The sequence below is a fragment of the Maylandia zebra genome, linkage group LG12 (assembly GCF_041146795.1).
Source record: "Maylandia zebra isolate NMK-2024a linkage group LG12, Mzebra_GT3a, whole genome shotgun sequence".
Lineage (NCBI taxonomy): Eukaryota > Metazoa > Chordata > Actinopteri > Cichliformes > Cichlidae > Maylandia > Maylandia zebra.
The window spans coordinates 8,450,556-8,472,169 of NC_135178.1; the positions used below are offsets into that span (position 1 = coordinate 8,450,556).

At 42.3% G+C, this 21,614-nt stretch overlaps 1 protein-coding gene across 3 annotated transcripts in view; it reads left to right on the plus strand.

Moving 5' to 3' along the window:
• ppp3cca (protein phosphatase 3, catalytic subunit, gamma isozyme, a) overlaps positions 1-10,217 on the plus strand; it is a 35,984-nt gene extending 25,767 nt beyond the window's left edge. The window contains exons 11-14 of one of the 3 annotated variants that reach the window (XM_004565794.6): positions 1,402-1,486; positions 2,353-2,450; positions 5,189-5,215; positions 7,665-10,217. In XM_004565794.6, coding sequence (XP_004565851.1) covers positions 1,402-1,486; positions 2,353-2,450; positions 5,189-5,215; positions 7,665-7,816 — 362 coding nt within the window. In that variant the 3' untranslated portion in view covers positions 7,817-10,217. Of the gene's footprint in view, positions 1-1,401; positions 1,487-2,352; positions 2,451-5,188; positions 5,216-7,655 lie in introns of all 3 variants that reach the window. The other 2 variants (XM_014409213.4, XM_014409212.4) reach the window with 2 other exon arrangements.
• The last annotated feature ends 11,397 nt before the right edge of the window (positions 10,218-21,614 follow it).

Below are 21,614 nucleotides of genomic sequence, written 5' to 3' on the forward strand. Positions count from 1 at the left end.
ATAATATTTACATCATTTTAAAGCTTGAAGACTTATTTTTCTACATAATCGCCATTTTGGTCGATGCATTTTTGTAGATGCTGTGGCAGTTTTACAATGCCCATGTCATACCTGCTCGCCACCGCCACAGATTCGTCTTCAGGACAAATGTTCGTTCAACTTTGGGAGCAGGTGGTAGTCACTGGGTGCGTAGCCCAGACTGTAGGGCGGGTGAGGGATGAAGTTCCAACCAAAGTTTGGCAGGAGAGCGATAGTTTGACGGTGACGTGTGGATGCACGGTATCGTGGAGAATGCTTATGCACAGTGCGCAACTGTGTTTTGGGACCAAAAGGGGGTATTATTGGTTGACTTTCTGCCTGTTGGGACCACAGTAAATGCTGACAGGTACTGTGAATCACAGGAAAAACTCAGAAGGCCATTTCAGAACCGGAGAAGAGGAATGCTGAGGAAAGACGTAAGCATTCGCCACAACACTGCATGTCCACACGTCACCCGTGATGTAAATATTGTGAAAAAATAAACGGTTGTTTGTATTTCTAAAACAATAGGAGACCTTACTTTTGGGATTGTCCTCATATTTACCGGTGACCACATACTCATAGTGCTCCTAGAATCAAACACTTTTACTTGGTGATGAACCAGGATAATGTGTCCTGGACACAAACTACTCAGTGGGTTTGAATTTTTCTTAGTTTGGACAAATACATCCAAACAATGACAAGACAACTTCTCACTTTCTTTCTGTTCTTCACACATTACAGTAACCTGTGAATTGTGATGGATCGTGAGCTGGATGAGCTACTAGTCACATTGTAGACTCTGTTTTTAGTACATTGTTCTCTAGAATTGTGGCAATCAGGAAACAAAGGAAATAATCTTTCTCACTGACACACATCAAAAATTATTTTTCACAAATAATGGGGTAAGGGCATAGTTAGGATTATTATCTATGGTGAGTCAGACCTGAGAAGGTTAACACATTTATAACATGTATCAAAGCTAAACCTAGTTTAAGGCGTGTTTTTTGTCTAAAAATCCATAAATATAGGTGGCCTGCTCACCTGTGCACATGTGCTTAGGTTGTAGACTTTATACAGATTCATTTCTGCTTCTTCAGTGAATGAATATTTTAATTTGGCTTTTAAATTGGATGAAGTGATAATGAGTCCCGGCACTCACTTAACTGACATGGAATGCTGGGAGGTGATTTATGTGTAGCGCTTAATCATAATTCAGCCTCTGTCACACATGGCTGATGCTGAATAGGGAGTTCTGGTCCCTGAAGTACACGCACTCTGCTCTGAAACGAACGCGTGACCAAAGAGGGCGAAGAATATCACTCCCTCGGGATGGAAAGTGCGGTGTGCTTTGTCTTAACTCATACTACGCACTGTCTCCAGGCGGCACCTCAGCGATGCGCAAGGAGGTTATTCGGAACAAGATTCGTGCTGTGGGAAAAATGGCCCGAGTCTTCGCAGTTCTCAGGTCTGCCTTGACTTTGACATTCTCTTTTTTTTCCCTTCTTCTTCTATTTTTTTTTTTTTTTTTTTAAATATAATCCCAGTTGGAAATGCTTGTGTTCATGTATATATGCTAAAGGGATTTCAATGAGCTCAGTGCACTGGGTCATCACAATACCAGAAATAATTTGCAGGGCACCACAGGGCCAGTATGCAGCAGGATTGGTGAAGCTGAGTTTGAAAACACAGCGTTGGCCTGCTGGGATTAATGAGCGGGCACAAGATGAGTCACGATGCACCTAGACTCTGTAATGACATTACACATTATTCCAGATTAATGGTGCTGCTGCTAGCTCGTCACACTGCTGCAAGTGGACAAGCAGCCTATTTGTCAAACGCCTCCGTATGTCGAATACTGAAAGGGAGAGGGGGGGGGTAAAAGAAGGCTAATGACACTTTTTAAAGGCACAGATGTCTCTGTAGGATAAGAAAAGGTGAAGTTTGCCTTTGAAGTGTTTCAAAGTTTCTATAGAATAAAAAGCAGAGGACCCATTAAAGGCAACATGTTAACATAAAAGTGTGCTAACACAAATCTGTACACTAAGAACCGAGTCTTAAAAATATTGGTTCAGCTGCTAAAATTGACACAAGTTGTCAGTGACCCAATTACAGAAGCAGGGCACATGCTAGCAGGTTGGCTGGAGACGATTAGTGCAGATAGTCCATCGAACCAAACAAAGACTGGATGAGACGGAGCAGGTGAAACATCCAGTGACCTCATGACCTCGTGGTTTGAAAACCGCCTCTAAACCACAAGGTGTGGGTCGCTGCGCTTGTTGAGACCTAAACTGTGTGTGCTCTTCATGCTCCTGTGTGTTGTTTTTGGACTAGGGAGGAAAGTGAGAGTGTGTTAACACTCAAAGGCCTGACCCCAACTGGAACTCTTCCAGTGGGAGTGTTGTCTGGGGGAAAGCAGACCTTACAGAGCGGTAAGTGTTTCTTATACTGTGTAACCTTTCCACTGTGTCCATTTACCACTTAGCTCTAATTAGACAGGCTCATTTCTTCACTCTGTGTCACAGAGTCTGTTTATTTAAGCACACCTGTTTTTCCCCCTGTTTTTGCTTTTATTACACACTTAGCTTTTCTTGCTAAGATTTAAGTTTAAAGATTGCCCTTATTTTCTTGTGGCAGTTATCCAGTTATCCTAGCCTGCTTATCCATGCTAATATATACATTATACACTTGCTGACATGTGAAGCAAGTCAGAAGAATGGTGGTTGAAGTATTACTGTCAGGACTCCTGACTCCGCCCTCTGATACCCTGATGTCTGTGGGTATGTGTAATAATTTTTGCAACTAAATTAATTTATTGCCATTTTTTCCCCTGCAGTTGATTATGTTTATTCTGTAGCAATGTTGCTTTCATTTCACCTGATTAGTTGGATGACTTTCAGGTCTTTGCTCCTCTGTTATATTGGCTTCAAACTCTGATGCAACATTTTGAGTGTGAAGTCATAAAAACTGACATATTTCAATATGTTTGCTCTAATTATTGTTTTTTTTTTAAATTGAGTCATCTCTAATGGGCTTAGCTGTAGAGTTAACATTCACAAAAAATAAATTCCTTTGGTTTTGTTGCAACTAAACTAAAGAAGCCACAGCTTCTGTGTTGGGGGTTTCCTGTTACTGAAGAATAAACCTGGTAATTTCCTTCTGTTTGGGTTGCAAAAGAGTGTGGAAAATACGGACATATCTGTGCATCTCAGTGACGCTGAAGAGACAAGTGTTCAGATACATTATGATACAGCCCTATACATGCAAACATATGTCACAACATGTCCTAATATAAATGCCCAAAGAAGTACCCAGTGACATTTTAAAACTGCCAGGCCATTCCATCTCAAATCAAAAAATTTTAAGAACATTTTCTCCAATATCCATAAAAATGTCACACTCCAACGTTTGGATATATTTGGATATATTTGGATATATTTTGAAAATGGTCCATCGACCTGTCACTCGCGTTTTTTTTAACACTTTAAAATCTGAGGCCATTTTTGAACATTAATATTTCAAAAACTATTAAAGATAAAAGTGCGAACAGTTTTCTGAGCTTTCCCTGCCATAAAAATGAGTGAGAGTCTTTAATTTAGGGACGATAAATCACAACATGTCTGAGTTAAAATAGGACTTAAAAGAAAATTGAAGTCTTTGAAAGTCCCATATTTGAGCAGACACTAACCCCCCAAAAACTTACACATTGCAAATGAAAATGTTTGACAATTTCTGAATACCATAGAATTGTATTTCACAATAATGCAAAAATGACCATGTTTAATGTACAATAATGTTTAATGTGAAGTTTTCAGTCACAGAAACTTTCATGCAGGAGTGAGCAAGTACGACAAGTTGTATCATTACAAATATCAGTAGATAGCTTCTAGATGGTCTTCTAATTATAACTGAGAAAATAAATGTGTTAAATTACAGATTTTTGATTTTTGAGACCTTCTGTCCTGGATGAGTTTTATAATTCAGTAAAATTTAATCGGCCAACGATGATTTGAGATGGGATGAACCTGCTGCCATGTGGGAGACTTTTTCTAGAACAACTTCAGTATGTTAAAAAGAAGCATCCGAGGATTGTTTTCAGCTTTGTCTGTGAATATCTGATACAGCAGCTTCACCATTCGGTTATAGTCTCTTTGAAGGGTTCGAGATCAATGGTGGTATTCCTGCCACAGGAAGCAGTGTCAGGACTTTGACTGCCCCCTGCCTCCATGCGGCAGAAAGCTTTGGGGCTGAGCCGTGGGCCGGCTGGTCGAGGAGGTCAGCCTGTCACCTGGAAGTGGCTGCTGACCCTTTGATCTAAAGGTCAGCACCAGGCCTCACCTGCCACAGGACGTGCTGGGGGCCATGCTCTGCCATGCTGGAGGCTCACAGAAGTTGCAGAGCAATCAAAAGGGAAAACCACATGTTGTGACCTTTCTGAGAATGTCATTGTCCATGTCTGTTCCCCCAATCACAGCTTTCAGATCAGCTAGGCTAGTTCAAACAAGGGGAGCAGGGGGCTGTGTGTATTTTTATCCAGTCCTCCTTGATTCTCCGATTCTTGTTTGTTTCAATCTTGATGATAATATACCTGTGCATTTTATGAACACATAACATCATTGCTGCACTAATTAAATCCAGTTTGCATCAAATTTAAAGGAGAAATATTCGTCGTGTTTCCAAAAGCTGTAAAAATTATTTTAGTTCACTTTGGCATGAAGCTGATTGTACATGTGTAAATGAGTGTGTTTCTAAAGGGAACATCTGACTGCATGTGTGTTGAGCTGGACTGCCTGGTCATGGTTGTGCATCTCGCCCCCATCTTAGACTCTTAGTGTTTAACCAAATCCCCCCTGGCTCTCCACACCTAAGTCCTCGTGACCCTTTAACACCAACACTGGCTTAAAACTCCAGCAGACTTCTTCACTCTAACCTTTCCACCCAATCGCCTAAGTGTTTTGGTGACGCTTCACAGTTGCTATGAATTTTTGCCTCCCTTTGAATGAGCCGTGGGTGTTGGCCTATATTCTGCCATCTGTTTCTTCAGATTATCCCACAGGGGTGTTCAGATTTATTTTTTAGTTTATTTTTTTAAACACTGTTGTATTTGCTGTCTCTGGCTACTTTGATGACTTCCTTTTCCCCCCTCCTTCCTCAACTCCCATTAACATAGCTACCGTTGAGGCAGCTAAAGCAAAAGGTATGCATTGGCTGTTTGGCTCAAATCCCCCTGTCTGTGTTTTGTGTGTGTTGTTCACCCTTTAACACAGACCCACTCCTCAAATATGTATTTTTCCCCCTTTCTGTTTATTTCTATTGATTATTCTGTTATAGTGAATCCCGTTATTGCTGGTTGCTCTTGCATCATCAGAATCTGTTGATAACACTGGTTCTGTCATTGTGAAAATCAGCACTAGTGTTTTCTTTGACAGACAGAATGAGGTGGAAACAGCAACAGAACATGAATTGAAACAAAATGCTTGAATGAGAAAGAAGTGAACATAAGTAATCGCCTTTTTGTAATTGCTGTGTTCTCTTTGTAAATACAGAAATCTTTTTTCTAAAACATTTTAATACAGGCAAAAAGCAAATTTGCACCGGCACTAATTAAGACTTAGACTATGTTGCTAAAATGAGATTCAAAAAGTGTCAACTACCACTGTATAGTTTAAAGCTTTGGAGGATTCAGGTCAGCATTAGCTAAATCAGGCTCGTCTCTGTATGTCTGAAAAATAAAGACTGTTATAAAGAGGTTATGTATTTTGTTTTGTTGATCAGGTTTAGGACATGATTTGTCCTTTGTTGATAAGAAGTCCCTGACTGTGGTCACATAAGCTTTTCTTGCCAAGTGTGACTCCCCACACAGAGAAAAGCCTGCTAAGACCTGGTTAAGATAAGACCGGGGACATCCCTGTCTGGGATATTTTCAGAATCTAATCCTGTTGCTCCGTTTGGCTGTTGCTACACCGCTCGTCTCTTCTGGTCGACAGTGATGGTTGGCGGATCAACAGGTCTCAGTTATCTCATCAAATCCATAAAATATTCTATTGCAGAAGACATTAACAGTTAACTTTGTAGATGAGGTAAAGCAGGAGCGTTACTTACAAATAGTCATCAACCTTTTATGTCTTGTTTATCAAACAGATGAGCTCAGATAGCTCAGTTATGTTTCAAATGTATTCATTTCAATTGATTTTTTTTTTTTAAGTAAACCTTTTAGGCCATGAAAGCGTACGTTAGACTGTTACCACTCAGAGTTACATTTACCATCAGTCTACAAATTTTAGTATCTGTTCATTCACACCTTTTAGATAAATATTTCAGGAATGCATCCTGTACTTTTAGGGAAATATTATAATTAATTATTTTGTGTAACTGTTATTTACTTCTGTAAATATGTCAGCTACTTGTCCTTTGCTTTTAGCTTATTATTTGATATTTATTCACAGCCATAATAGAAACAATATCATTTTACAATTTTTATCAGTCTAAGATTACTTATCTATTAATTTCAACCACATTTCCTGTATTTTAAGCTGCTTTTTGACTAAATTAAAATATAAATTAATCTATATTTAATTAATTAATATGTTAAATATTTTACATATTGACTGTTTTAATTTTAGACAATTAATTTAACTACATGGTGTTTGCGTTCGCCTAATCATTTCACTTATGTAACTATTACCAACTTTACTAACACATAACCATTCATTTCAGATAATTATCGCCCTATGTAACCTGTATTTTTTGCTAATTTTTTAAATTATGCATCAATTACTTTTAGCTAATTAGGTGATGTATGTTCTTCTGAGCTGTTTTATCAACAGTTAGCTAACTACATCGGTGCACAAATGTATTTTATCACATCATGTTGAGTGTTAACTTTTATCACTGGGATAAGATTAATTTGGACATTGTCACAAGGACTAATATGTCTTTGTACCATATTCATTATATCAAATCAAAAATGTTTTCAAATTGGAATCTTTTTATACAACCGTGTGACCGATGCAGGTCCAAGTACCGCTGGTTGGAAATGGCAAAACTCAAAGTTGATAAATTCAATTATTATATTCAAGGAACTTTTTTTTTTTTTTTTTTTAAATCACAGACATCTGGTTGTGCAAGAGTGGCCTTGAGGGTGTTTTTTGTTTGGTTTGTTTTTTTAATATATAATTCCCATATAAAGCGTTAACCACTGAGTTTTCACTGTCTGTTTACTTTGATAAAATGAGTGAAATATATGAACTGTCTCTTACAAGTTTGCTTTTCTATTTGCACTTGTTTTCTTTCTGGTTTCCTTGGCCGTTTCGGGACATTAACGTAAGTCTATAACGTGTGAGGTGTTTAATTGGTGTAGTTTGTCCCACTGGTGCTTGAACGTTAGGAGTCATTATTTAGTTGTGCATGTGTTGTATTTACAGATCATCCGTTCTGTGATTAGCAAATACTGTGTTTATTGCTCACCAAATGAAATCCCACAAGGAATGCATTTTGATTGAGGGTGGCAAAGAAAATAAAAAAAGAGAAAGCTAAAAATGGCGGTTTACAGTGAATACTTGCTGTGACGCACTGCTATTACTAAGCTGTTTCTACCTTCTTTTAATTTTCTCTTTGGTCTCTTTTCTGATTTTTAGCAATTCAAGGCTTCTCTCCCTCGAGGAAAATTCGCAACTTTGAGGAGGCGCGTGGCCTAGACAGGATAAACGAGAGGATGCCTCCGCGCAAAGATGGCCAGCAGCCAGATGGAACCACAATCAACACCAACACCCCCAACAAGAACGGCACTGATGGATAGGCAACTGAAACACTACCCTGCCATCTTTACACAACCCACACCACCTGAGTCATAGCCCCCAACTGCTCTCTCTCGCTGTCTCTCTCTCGCTGTCTTCATCTGTCTCCTCTGCTGAAGCTGCATGTCCATCATCTGCTCGCCCACAGCCGGGCAGTGAATGGAAGCAGACACATCAGTGGATAAAAACAAAAGGAGCCGCAGTGCTGGGAAAGCACTACACAGCTGCTCAAGAAAAGACAAACATTTGACTCTTTTATTTATTAAAGATAAAACCTATTAGATATATTGTGTTATAGCAAGAAATTACTGAATGAAGACATTTTACAGTCGAAATGTATTCTGTCCACTGAGGCTATACATGTCGAAACGATTAAAAAAACCAAAACAAAACAAAAAACAGGATTTTATAAATTGAAGTTGGTACCAGTAGATGAAGATGAGTTTTTAGTCATGTTAAGTTTGTTTTTTGAACTGTTGTTCTTCATGTGTTTGATAAGGGAAAGTACAAATACTGTAGCCTCGTCTGGGTCTTGCGAGATTCTTCCCGAGACATTTTGGACACTTGAGGTTCTACATACAGTATGCCTATATGTACATCAGTCAAAAGATAAATTGCATATGTATTTAAAAAAATATGATGGGAAAAAATATTAAATTCTATCTTATCTAATAACAATTTTTAAAAAAAGTAAAAATTTCTATGTGAAGACTTATGTCTTTAAGACTTTGTCTTATTTATACAATTTGAAGCCCTAAAGGTGGTTGTTTTTTGTAAAGTATTTTGTTCACTTCCAGAGGAAACGTTTTCCTGTATTATGGTTTGTAAATGACACGGTTAAAGTGAAGGATTAACTCTTTATGTGCAATGATAGTTTGTATTTCTGGTTGTCTTGTGCTGGTTACGACGTGTTCACTTGATGGCAGCTAGGAAGTTCTTGCTGCCCTTAACCCCCGACCCCCCTCAAAAAAAGAAAAGTACAAAGCATGTCTTATTCTACACAGCAACCAGACCCATTATTACTCCTCTCTGGGTTTGAGTGCCGCACATCAAGATTACACTAAAAGGACCAGATTTCTCTCCGGTTATTGGCCAGAAGAGGACCTGCATGTCGTACTCTCCTCAAAGCAGACTGATGTTCATTATTGCATAGGAAACTTCAGTGTATTTAACTGAAATATGGCAGTTTGATGTGATCTTTTATTGTAAAACACTAAAAAAAAAGGGGGGGGGGGGGGGGGCGGGGCATGCTTTTGGGGGTTTACCTTTGTTTCTCAGTCTGTATTAGTGTCTCCATCTACTGTTGATTAGGCAGTATTCTTTTAAATTGTGATAACCGTGCATATCGAATAAGGGAAACATTTGACTTGCAGTGAAGCAACAGCAACAACGTTGCCGTACTTAAATACGATGGACTGAGTCATTCCCCCCGGCAGGGACAGCTGTCTGTCAAGGCCTAACAGTACTGTAATCATCTCAAGCTTGGCTGACTCACATACCCAGTATCTTATTTTTACAACCTATGGTCACACAAAGGTGGTGAACCATTAACACCTGCTGAGATTGCTGCTGTTGCTTTCTCTCTCTCTCTCTCTCTCTCTCCCCCCCCCTCCCTCTCTGAAGTGTTCAGCAATCCAGCTCCGCTCTGGTCTGAACATCTCCACTTCTCGCCGGCACTCCCAACCCTTTAAGACCTGCTTTCTCTAGGACACACTGATCTGACTCTACTGGTGCTTCGACACACCTGACTGTAATTCAGTTGTCTTTCTGTCACTCATGGAACGGAGACATAAGCTTTAAGATTTGCTATTCTGTCGCGAGTTTAACCCCCCCACACACCGCTTTTTGCTTTTATTTTTTGGAAAGGAAAAAAAAAGCACGAGCCATTTGCGTTCATGTGCCATGCCACCTTGGCCACACATGTCAAACTCTGATCTGTGTGAGTGTGCTTGTGTGGATGGTGAACAGAGTCCAGCCAGGAGGCTTTTGAGTCTCACGTGATTAAAGATGACGTTTCTTTATATCCTTAAATTTTCCAAAATATTGTTGTTTGCCATTATGTTCTGTAGTTTCTGGGAAGGCTTCCGAAAGTGTTTGTTTTTTGTTTTGTTTTATTGGTTTACATTCAGAACTGTGATGTTGACATTTATTTTAAAGGTAAGGCTTTATTGGGTGAGGCATACAGTATACTGACCTCCTGTTAGGTCCTATACATATCTTGCAGAATGTTAAAAAAAAATGTTGTTCATCATATCAGATCTTATAATAGCTGTTAAAAAAAAAAAAAAAAAAAAAAAAGGGGGGGATTAAAAAAGCTGTACCGTATTTGTCATGCGAGGCCATGAAATCTTTTATGTAGATGTATCACTTGGAAAAAAATAAAATGAAAATCAAATACAGTGATTTATGTGACTTCTCTGTTGTATTGAAAAACCAATTTTTTTTAAAAAGCTCAAACATTCATTCTGAATCACCAACATGTTCTCACTCCCAAAGCACATACTGATCAGCAACAAGAAATACTGCTCGGGCCTGATATTGTGTTGAATGAAAGTAACTGTTGTCTAGAGCATTTCCACAGATGAGGTGAACAGCACCGGTTAGCACTGTCACATTATAGCTATAAGGTTGGTGGTCTGAATCTACTGGGGTCCTTTTATACCTCTGCAGGTTCGATTCACTTCAGTTTTATTTATACAGCGCCAAACACAACAATAGTCACCTCAAGTCGCTTTATATTGTAAGGTAGACCCTACAATAACACATACAGAGGAAAAACCCAATAATCATATGACCCTCTATGAGCAAGCACTTTGGTGACAGTGGGAAGGAAAAACTCCCTTTTAACAGGAAGAAAACCTCCAGCAGAACCAGGCTCAGGGAGGGGCAGGGAAGAGAAGGAAGACAGGATAAACACATGCTGTGGAAGAGAGACAGAGATTAATAACAAATATGATTCAGTGCAGAGGTCTATTAACACATAGTGAGTGAGAAAGGTAACTGAAGAACAAATACTCAATGCATCATGGGAATTCCCAGCAGTCTACAGCTATTGCAGCAAAACTAAGGGAGGATTCAGGGTCACCTGATCCAGCCCTAACTGTGCTTTAGCAAAAAGGAAAGTTTTAAGCCTAATCTTAGTGTCTGTCTCCTGACATTTTTAAGTGAATTTCATTACAAAGACACACACTCACACTCTTTCTGTTTCTCTCTCACACACATACACACCACAATAAGATATGATTTCTGTATCTGTGTATTTTTGAATTTGTGTGTTCTAGGTGTTGTATACATCCATACATTACAAATTTTTATTTGTACTCTGTCCTTTAATTATACCCCCCCCCCCCCCACACACACACACACACCACATGTAATGTAAAAGCTTTAAATAGCATGACTAGAATAAACAAATATTTGTTTATACATAAACAAAACAAGAACAGAGAGAATTTATAGAGCTGATCTTTAAAAGCAAGATGTTTTTGGAACAGCAAAAGCTGTGGAAAAAATCCAGCAAAGACCCAAAACATGTATCTGGCCCTTCGGTTGAACCACCTACTGTTCAGGGAAGCCTCATCAGAAATGGTCTCAGTGAAAGTTTGGCTTTCCAGAAGACATTCTTAAGGTCATCATCAGTCATGGATTGGCCTTCCCTGGAGCCTCAACCTTACTGAGGCAGTGTGGGATCATCTTGACAGAGAGTAGAATAAAAGTCAGCCACCATCCAAAGACGATCTTTAAGTTCTCCAGGGGAACTATTCCTGAAGACTACTTAAAGAAATTACAAATAAGAAGATGGTTGGGCAGATGGGATCACCACAATTTGTTTTAGCGGTTTGCAGCTCATCGCCTCTGTATTCTGCGAGCATTCTGTATAACCTGCTGCTGTGCTCTGAATCGCTCATGTAGCCCTCACCCCTCACAGATCGGCTCATTGTTTCTGTTTTTAACACATCACCTTTAAGAACTGACCATTCATTTGCTGTCTGATGTGTATATCTCACCCCTTAACAACTGAAAACTTGCTTGTGATACCTGTTTAACATTGTGTACAAACCTGGTGGTCCTGCTCCTAATAAAGCATCAATAAGACGCTCACTTGGCAAAAAAGAAAAGTACAGAATTGTGCTGCTGGCCATTCTTTACTCAGTCTGATTTTGTAAATAACATAGATAAAAATGTCAATTGTGTAAATGTTAATTACCATGATACACATATCTTAATATATAAATATATATTCTGTTAACACTGCACTCGAATGCACCACACAGCATCAAACTCAGACAGTCACATCAATAAAAACAGTTTGAAATGTTTATATGATTCTGAGAAAGAACTGCCTCCAGATTGTGAAAACAGACTTCATTTGGTCATGCACAGTCATACTCTCTGCCTTTACCTGGACAAAATAAAAATCATGAGTCACATTCAGGGGCGGAAATGGTTGTGCTTATTTCTAACAAAGCAGACCAAACAGTGCCTTAGAATGCAAAAACAGAGTCGCTGTGATGAAGCCCTCAGTGGACGGCAGGCCAGTAACAATCAGAGCCCATTTTGTCCCTCCTGCAACCAGTTAGATGCTTCAACACTGCATAAAAACAAACCACAGAGGAAACTGGTGACAGCAGCCTCATACTGACAACTATAAGAGCTGTTAGGATTGGGCTCTGTGTCAGGTATCAGACCCCTGGTGGAGGTACAGACAGAAGAAAGAGCACAGAATGACCATACACTTAATAACTCAGTTTTGATTTTTAAAAACTCTTTTGAATCATCGGGTAGCTGTTTAGCGAAGTTAAAAGCAAGCTAACAAGCAAAGAAGAGATTATAAATACTGACATTGCTCATTGCATGTCAGTAATCAATTAGCTTTGATCAGTGGCTGTTGATCAGTGGTCATGAGAATTTGCATATTAATGATTATAAAACTGACCTCACAGCCCATTGTTCCTTCAGTGGGCTGGTTTCAGTCATTGTGCAAATGTACTGCTTGTAAGGTTGGGGAAGCCTGCAGTCAGCTGAGACTGAAGAAGCCCCTTAGATGAGTGATGAAACGTTTCTCCCTCTGAAAACGCTACGTCCAGAAGAACAGAATCAACAGCAGTGTTGTGTTTAAAGCTTGCTGGGCTGAAAGGTAGCTAAGTGGTGATAAAAACTACTGTTGCGTTGAAGACGATGGGCAGCAGTTCAGTTCAGTTTATATGATGACGGTTCACAACAACTGTTGCCTCACAGTTGTATTGCATTGTTTTGTAATGGTGAAAAGAGCTTCTGCAAACCCCAATTCACTACAACCACCTTCCTTTTAACAGTTGTTAAATATTTATTCTTTGTAAAGAACTGTAAAATATACAATCTTAGATAATATCTTAAATAAGATATATCTTGTCTAATCTTATTTAAGGTTGTTCCACTCATTAAAAAATATAGACTAAAAACTGGACAGAAAATGTGTTATGCTTCACTTTAAAGCCATTTCACAAAGTCTGTAGACTGACTGTGGTGATCACTGTGCACAGTGAATCTCAAGAGTCTAAATGAAAGCACAGTTTTAAAAGGATGAGGGCTTTCAAAATGAAATATGGCAGTCTGGGTTCAAATATTTACACTATCTCAAGTAGCCACTAGATGGCTGTAGTTGAGCAAGCACAAATCTTTAAACCGAAGGTCATTATTTACAGTTTTCCAAACTACCATAGGCTGCAAAATGCTCATAATCACAATTTAAAAAATGAAATAAACAGATAAATAAATTAAATTTCAAGAAAACATTAAAATGGGAAAATGTAGGTCATAGCTTGTTAATTTAAACATATTCCAATATTCGTTATGTCACTGTATCTTTCATTAACGGTGACTTCTATCACTGCTGGGTGTCACCACTTACAGTCCAGTTTCTTGGCACTGTCCCATGGATGATGGAGTATTTGCATTTTGTTCTTTTTTTCTCTCATTGCAGTGAGTTTCTCATACCCAGCAAGCGAGTGGAGGACCGTGCTCCTTGTCCTCCACTCGCTTTCTTCTGTCTCTTGCAGGCTGTTGGTATTTTTTCATAACAATTTTCATGTCCAAATGTCGCACTCGCCATCATCACCCCATTACACCTTAACCCACTCCTGCGGTTTCAGTCCGGTCAACTGGCGACGGACCGACAGCACTCATTACCGCAGTGAGTAAACCAGACTCATTTGTTTCTATTAATCTTGTCATTGAAAATCAAAACACAGATGAACAGCAGAGGACTGTTTCCTTACACCTGGCCCCGCCTTCACGGAGGAGAAGGCGTCCTCGCAAGCAGCGTTCAGCCACCTCTACACTCACTCCTGTGCTGGTCGAAGACTCAGGACCAGCGGCTCTGGACGCCACAGTGAGTAAAAGGGACTCTGCCGGTGTCGTAAATTCCCTTCCTGTGAACATGGACATAGAGACTATAGCCACTACGGCGATTAACAATGGAGAAACTGTTAGGGGTGTAACTGAACTCCCAGTGGGGTATTTTGGACCACCGACGGACGAATGTGGCCTGAGTGCTAATGCTGGGGCAGAATTTTGCATAGACAGCCCCGAGGTAGTTAGCTCAGAGTCGGTGGGGTCAGAAACTGTTTGCTTTACCTCCAAAGGCTCAGAAGATGTTCACTCTGAGACTGTAGGCTGGGAGCTAGGGTGTTCAGAGCATACAGACCCAGATGACTTTTTGGCTCAGTCTGGCCTTATGGAGACAGAGGTTCTCCCCAGGGCTTCCCCAGAGGCCGAACTGGAGGCCTCAGTTGCCTCTGGACCCCTGGAATTTGTTGAGCCAGCTGTAGCATTCTCGTCCTCTCCACCCTTCATAATAGCCATATCACCCTCAACTCAGTCCGCTGCCCAGCTAGTAACGGAGTCTGCTGCCCAGCTGGTGACTGAGTCTTCAGTCCGGTCAGCCTCTCACCTTCATCCTCAGTTGGAGGTCGATATGCCTGCTGGACCACCTCTGCCATCATTTCACCCGTCTGTCCCTGCATCGCTGTCCAGTCTACCGGGAGTAGCTGCCGCACCATCATCACCTCCGCCCTCTGCAGCTACTTCTCCACCAGAGTCCCATCAGACTGCAGCGACAGCAGCACTCTTGGCTTCGCCATCTGCATCACCTACTCTACCTTCACCTTCCCCACCTGCAGACACCGCATCACCATCTTCACCTCCAGATCGACCATCAGTAGCTGTAGCGCAGCCGGAGGTGCTCAGGGTGCTCGGAGAGCAGGAGGAGCCCGCACCGCCTGCTGTGGAGCCCTGCGAGCCGGAGCAGGAGCCCGGAGGGCGGGAGGAGCAGCTCAGCGGGGCGGAGCAGGAGCTCAGAGAGCGGGAGGTGCCCGCACCGCCAGCTGTGGAGCCCTGCGAGCCGGAGCAGGAGCCCGGCGAGCCGGAGGAGCGGCTCAGCGAGGCGGAGCAGGAGCCCGGGGAGCGGGAGGAGCAGCTCGGCGAGCGGGGGGAGCCCGCGCCGCAGCCGGAGGAGCCCGCACCGCCAGCTGTGGAGCCCTGCGAGCCGGAGCCGGAGCCCAGCGAGCGGGAGGAGCTCGCTCTGCCTGAGCCGGAGCTCAGCGAGCGGGAGCCGGAGCTCAGCGAGCGGGAGGAGCTCGCTCTGCCCGAGCCGGAGCTCAGCGAGCCGGAGGAGCTCAGCGAGCCGGAGGAGCCCAGCGAGCCGGAGGAGCCCAGCGAGCCGGAGGAGCCCGCGTTGCCAGCTGTGGAGCTCAGCGAACCGGACGAGCTCAGCATGCCCGAGCTGGAGCTCGGCGAGCCTGTCGAGCCCGCGCTGCCACCGGAGGAGCTCAGCGGGCAGGAGGAGCCCGTGCTGCCCACGCAAGACCTTGGAGAGCCGGAGGGGTCAGCACGACCGCGACCCGCACATCGTAGATCAGGTGCCACACCTCGTGGTTGCTCGTCGGAGCTACGCCACCGCCACCGGACCCGTGGCCGCCCGCCGGAGCAGCAGCGCCGCCGGACCCGTGGCCGCCCGCCGGAGTTGCAGCGCCGTAACCCCTGGACGCTTGGCAGGCCACCAGAGATGCAGCACCGCCACCACTGGATCAGTGGCAGGCTCCCAGAACTGTTTCGTTGCTGCTGCTGGACCCGTGGCCGCGAGATCCTGAGCTTCCGCCAATGGACTAGAGGTAGGCCACCTGAACTGTGTTCAGCCTCTGCCTACCCACAGCAGGTCTCGCCCATTTTGCCGCCCACCGGGTCGGCACCCAGAACTATATTTGCTGCCATTAGGGCTGGGGTTGGACTACTGAACTGAGTTCTTCGCTTTTCTTTGTTGTTTATTGGTGTTGGCGGAGAGGTTTTGGGGCCCTCCGTCCTGGTCCCCCCGCCGCCCGCCCTGGGTTGGTTTTCCTGTTTTTTGCCTTTTTGTTTTAGGGTCGTCGGGAGCCGACCCTTAGAGGGGGGGTACTGTCACGGACCCGGCTCTGGAGGACTCGGGGGTCCGTGACCAGTTTTGACTGTTGTTATTGTTGTTAGTATTATTATTATTTGGTGATGTGTGTTTTCTCCACAATGCTGTGTTAGTCTGTGTCCCACTCGTATGTATAGGCAGGGTGTGGGTGTATAGGTGTGTATGTCTGCGGGTGTGGCTGGAGGATGGAGCACAGCCACCTGCAGGCCTGATGGGTGTGGCCCTGCGAAGGACTGGCCACACCTGAAGTTCCTGCCACACCTGTTGGTGATCAGGGCTCGTCGGGGGAGCTACTTAGGAGAGTGTTGGAGCTCCCACCGGCGCGGGATCATTGAGTTATCGTACCAAGTTAGTGTGTCAGCATATGTCTGTGTTGTTCGTATATGCCCGCCGAGGGTTAGTGTTGACGGCTGCCTCTATGGTTTCCCTGCAGGAGGAAGAGTGGTCCAGAAAGGCAGCACGCACGGGGTGTGCGGAAACACAAAAGCGGGGAGCACGAGCACGAGCACAGACGTCGGAGGGAAGCACGCACACGGGGTTCAAGGGAGCAATGGGGAGTTATTGTGTTTACAGTTTTCCACTGTGAATAAAGAGCACTGTTTGCATCGCAGAGTCTGCGTTTTGGGTCCTCCTTTCCCCACATCCCCACGGTCTGCCAGCCAGACCGTGACAAGGACACTCAAAAGCCTGCCATCCATGGATTCTGTCAGTGTATTGATCTGTTCACCATCAACATTGCGTGCAGCAGCAACCACAGCCTCCCAGACACTGTTCAGAGAGGTGTACTGTTTTCCCTCCTTGTAAATCTCACATTTGATGATGGACCACAGGTTCTCAATGGGGTTCAGATCAGGTGAACAAGGAGGCCATGTCATTAGTTTTTCTTCTTTTATACCCTTTCTTGCCAGCCACGCTGTGGAGTACTTGGACGCGTGTGATGGAGCATTGTCCTGCATGAAAATCATGTTTTTCTTGAAGGATGCAGACTTCTTCCTGTACCACTGCTTGAAGAAGGTGTCTTCCAGAAACTGGCAGTAGGACTGGGAGTTGAGCTTGACTCCATCCTCAACCCGAAAAGGCCCCACAAGCTCATCTTTGATGATACCAGCCCAAACCAGTACTCCACCTCCACCTTGCTGGCGTCTGAGTCGGACTGGAGCTCTCTGCCCTTTACCAATCCAGCCACGGGCCCATCCATCTGGCCCATCAAGACTCACTCTCATTTCATCAGTCCATAAAACCTTAGAAAAATCAGTCTTGAGATATTTCTTGGCCCAGTCTTGACGTTTCAGCTTGTGTGTCTTGTTCAGTGGTGGTCGTCTTTCAGCCTTTCTTACCTTGGCCATGTCTCTGAGTATTGCACACCTTGTGCTTTTGGGCACTCCAGTGATGTTGCAGCTCTGAAATATGGCCAAACTGGTGGCAAGTGGCATCTTGGCAGCTGCACGCTTGACTTTTCTCAGTTCATGGGCAGTTATTTGGCGCCTTGGTTTTTCCACACGCTTCTTGCGACCCTGTTGACTATTTTGAATGAAACGCTTGATTGTTCGATGATCACGCTTCAGAAGCTTTGCAATTTTGAGACTGCTGCATCCCTCTGCAAGATATCTCACTATTTTCGACTTTTCTGAGCCTGTCAAGTCCTTCTTTTGACCCATTTTGCCAAAGGAAAGGAAGTTGCCTAATAATTATGCACACCTGATATAGGGTGTTGATGTCATTAGACCACACCCCTTCTCATTACAGAGATGCACATCACCTAATATGCTTAATTGATAGTAGGCTTTCGAGCCTATACAGCTTGGAGTAAGACAACATGCATGAAGAGGATGAAGTGGACAAAATACTCATTTGCCTAATAATTCTGCACTCCCTGTATAACAGGGGTCACCAGCCTTTCTTAAAACTGAGAGTTAGATAAAATTGTGAACAGTTTGGTTCATCTTTAGTTATATGGTTCTATCCAGCATATTCTATCTTGATATGCTGTCTTATCACAGGTTAATTTTTCAAAAATATTAACAATGATTTATGCAAAGAAAGGGCTACATACAACTCTTTATTTCTGTTAATGTCTTACTTCAATACTACCTGATTGACATGTTTAGGAATTAGGAGTGATTGGCTCACTGTAGTGGTAAAAGTTGCTACCAATCAAATTATGATATGGTAAAGTTAAAAAAAAAACCACAACTGACTGTTTTATATTATATCTAATATATATTATGTAATTATCCTTTTAATTACAAAATGTTTTATGTAAGATTTATGTTTTGTAATTTAAATCCGACATCACAAAAGTATTTTGGAGTTTGAATAATGTATTTTGTAACTGCAGTACACATAATACTAATTTTGAACAATTTTGTCCAGGTTCCTTGCCACCAGGGATACAGAGAAAGGCAAACAGGAATTAAGCTCTGAAACAAATGCTTCCCAAGAGAAAACTGTAGGCTCGATCGCAAAAATTCTTTTACTGTGAGTGGCAGGAACTTCCAGACTACAACATATTAAATTTTCATGCCTGTAGAGCGTATTATGCTGACGTGGTGACAGTGTAAAGACACCCTCCGATGTTAAATTTGAGCTGAAAATTGAGAGCAGTTTTGGAATGGTTATCTACGGGGGACAGAGAGGGAGGAGGCTGCGCTTTGATGGCATTTGTGAGAAAACCATAAACCTGATCTCAGTGAGGAAGCCACTGGATGAAAGAAGACAACGATAGCTACGTTTTGATGTACAAATTATAGATGTAGGGCAAACGGTTTGGGTGGGACAGGAAGGGAAAGACAAATTTTTAAAACAATCTGGTTTTATGGCAGTTCACAGTGGTGTGAACATTCCGTGAAAAATCTCAATTTTCCTAAAACTTAAACTGCTCTTGTGAAACAACCATAAAAGATATCGCAACATGGATTTGGTCAATAAAAGTCCAAAGTCTTGTGACCAGTATAAAGTTTAAATGATGTTTCTGTGACAAAGTATGGCCAAGCGGTAGGCCTTCAAAGTGGCTTGGGTTGGCGCCTTTTTTCATGCCCTTTCCCATCGAAATGAATGAGGAAAAATGGGGTCTTTTTTGGGGAATTTTGGGTAAGCCGAGCGATGAATCCCTACCAAAAGTCATAGCACACCATTCCTGATCGAGACGCATCTTTCTCAAATGTTCTCTCTGTTTCTCTCTATATGTAGCATTTAGTTCATATAGATTTTTTTGTACACTCTTTTCTTCTGTGATCGGGATCATTAGACTTTCCAATGGGATTTTTTTTGGAAGCTTTCATCAAAAGTGTACATCTGCCTTTCTTTCTTTTTCTGATTTTCCTTTCTTTGTGGTAGTTTCTGTTCGGCCAATAATCTTCTCCTCATTTTTCTCCTTTCCTGTTTATTACATTTTAGAAGTTTATGTAAGAGTTCCTCTGTTGTCTTGGTTGAACAGGAGGCAGTGTTTGAATCCTTCTGAGGAACAGAATTTGATGTTACCTGAGTTTCACTCACAGAAGATGCAGAGGTTTGATGGAGCAGAGATGCAGCAGCTGTCTCATTTAAATCCGTGCTGAATGACGTGACTTCAGTGGTTAAAGTTTCCGTCACAGTTTTCCATGTCTGCTCAGTGGATGTCTGGGAGTTTAATTCATGAACAGGTTCATTTAAAGCTGGTGCTAGAACATTTGTAGCGGATTTCCTGTATTCGGAGGTTTGATTAGCATCTCTTTGGTCAGCAGCGTTTTCACTGTGAAACTCAATAGACTGTAGCTCATAAGTGCAGGCTGGCGCAATGCTAAAAATTTGGTATAAGCATTTGAGCCTGTCAATCATGTTGTTAAGACGTGTGAATTTCAACATAACTGCAGTTCCACCATTACACATAGCGACAATGGCATTTCTGTTGACTTACGTGGGTGAGGGTCAAAATATGCGTATTCACCTGAAGTCAGCCTGCATACTGCGATGACTGTTCCTCCCATGACTAGCAAAGCATAGCAAACATCTGAAGTCAAACACTGTAGTAATAATAATAATAATAATAATGGATTGGATTTATATAGCGCTTTTCAAGGCACCCAAAGGCACCTTATATGTATTTATACACAAATGTAAACAAAACTCAACCTCGAAACAGGAAAAGCTAATAACTCTTCAAGTTTCTATTAAATTGGAGAAATTTAAAATTATACAAATGTTAAAGAGTTCTTATAAATATGTAATTGATTTAAAAGGCTGACTTAAATACAAACTAAATATTAAAGTTATTTGAAGTTCTCCCTTAAAAACACATCAGTTTTATCGCAGCTTTTTCAAAACCTGTATATTATTACTTATATTTTTTTAACCAGACTGGTTAAAGATTAAATGTAATTTTTCAGATGCTACTTTTGCTGCTTTGAGGCTGAATCAGTCTCACAAACCATCAGCTATCATCTGAGGACTTATTCTATGTGGGCAACAGGTGATGTTTTGGTGCTTCTGATGTATTCACCCGTTGCCTACTGGTGGTGGTCAGAGGGCCTGGTGGCGCCAGTGTCCGGCAGCCTCACCTCTGTCAGTGCGTCTCAGGGTGGCTGTGGCTACAATATAGCTTGCCATCACCAGTGTGTGAATGTGTGTGTGAATGGGTGGATGACTGGACGTGTAAAGCGCTTTGGGGTCCTTAGGGACTAGTAAAGCGCTATACAAATACAGGCCATTTACCATATTCAGTTAAATTTTATTTATATAATGACATCAGCAGTTTCCTCAAGGTGCTTTATAATGTAACAGAAAAAACCCCAACAGTCAGACGACCACCTAAGAGGGAAGGAAAAACTCCCTTTTAACAGGAAGAAGCCTCCAGCAGAACCAGGCTCAGGGAGGGACAGCAAACTGCTGTGATGCATTGGGAGTAAAGGGAAGAAAACGTAGTTTGCAAACATCCTAATAAAACATATCTGGGCTGCATCTTTGCTCCAAACAGACTTCTTCTGACTTATATAAAGCTCCAGTTTGAATTCAAGGGGTTTAAAAAAGCTTTGCACTAAACTGTTTAAGAATTAAAGCTCTTTTAATTCACTTTCCCACATTTTCAGAATCTGACTGAAGTATTTTTATGGCCGGATGAAACCTGCTCGCTTTATGGCCAACTTGGACCCTACAAGAGTGTAAAGACAGCACCTGTAGGTTCACTGGTGATTCTAAATTGGCTCGAAGTGTGAATAGTTCTCTCTTAATGTGTAAACCCTACACTGGGTGTATCCCACCTAACACCCTTTGACAGCTGGGATAGGCTCCATTCCATTGTTGTTCCATTGTTCTGCTTCCAACACATCAGCTTTAAGAACTGTCCATTCACTTGCTATTTAATTGATCTCAGCCCTTATTATGTGCCACCG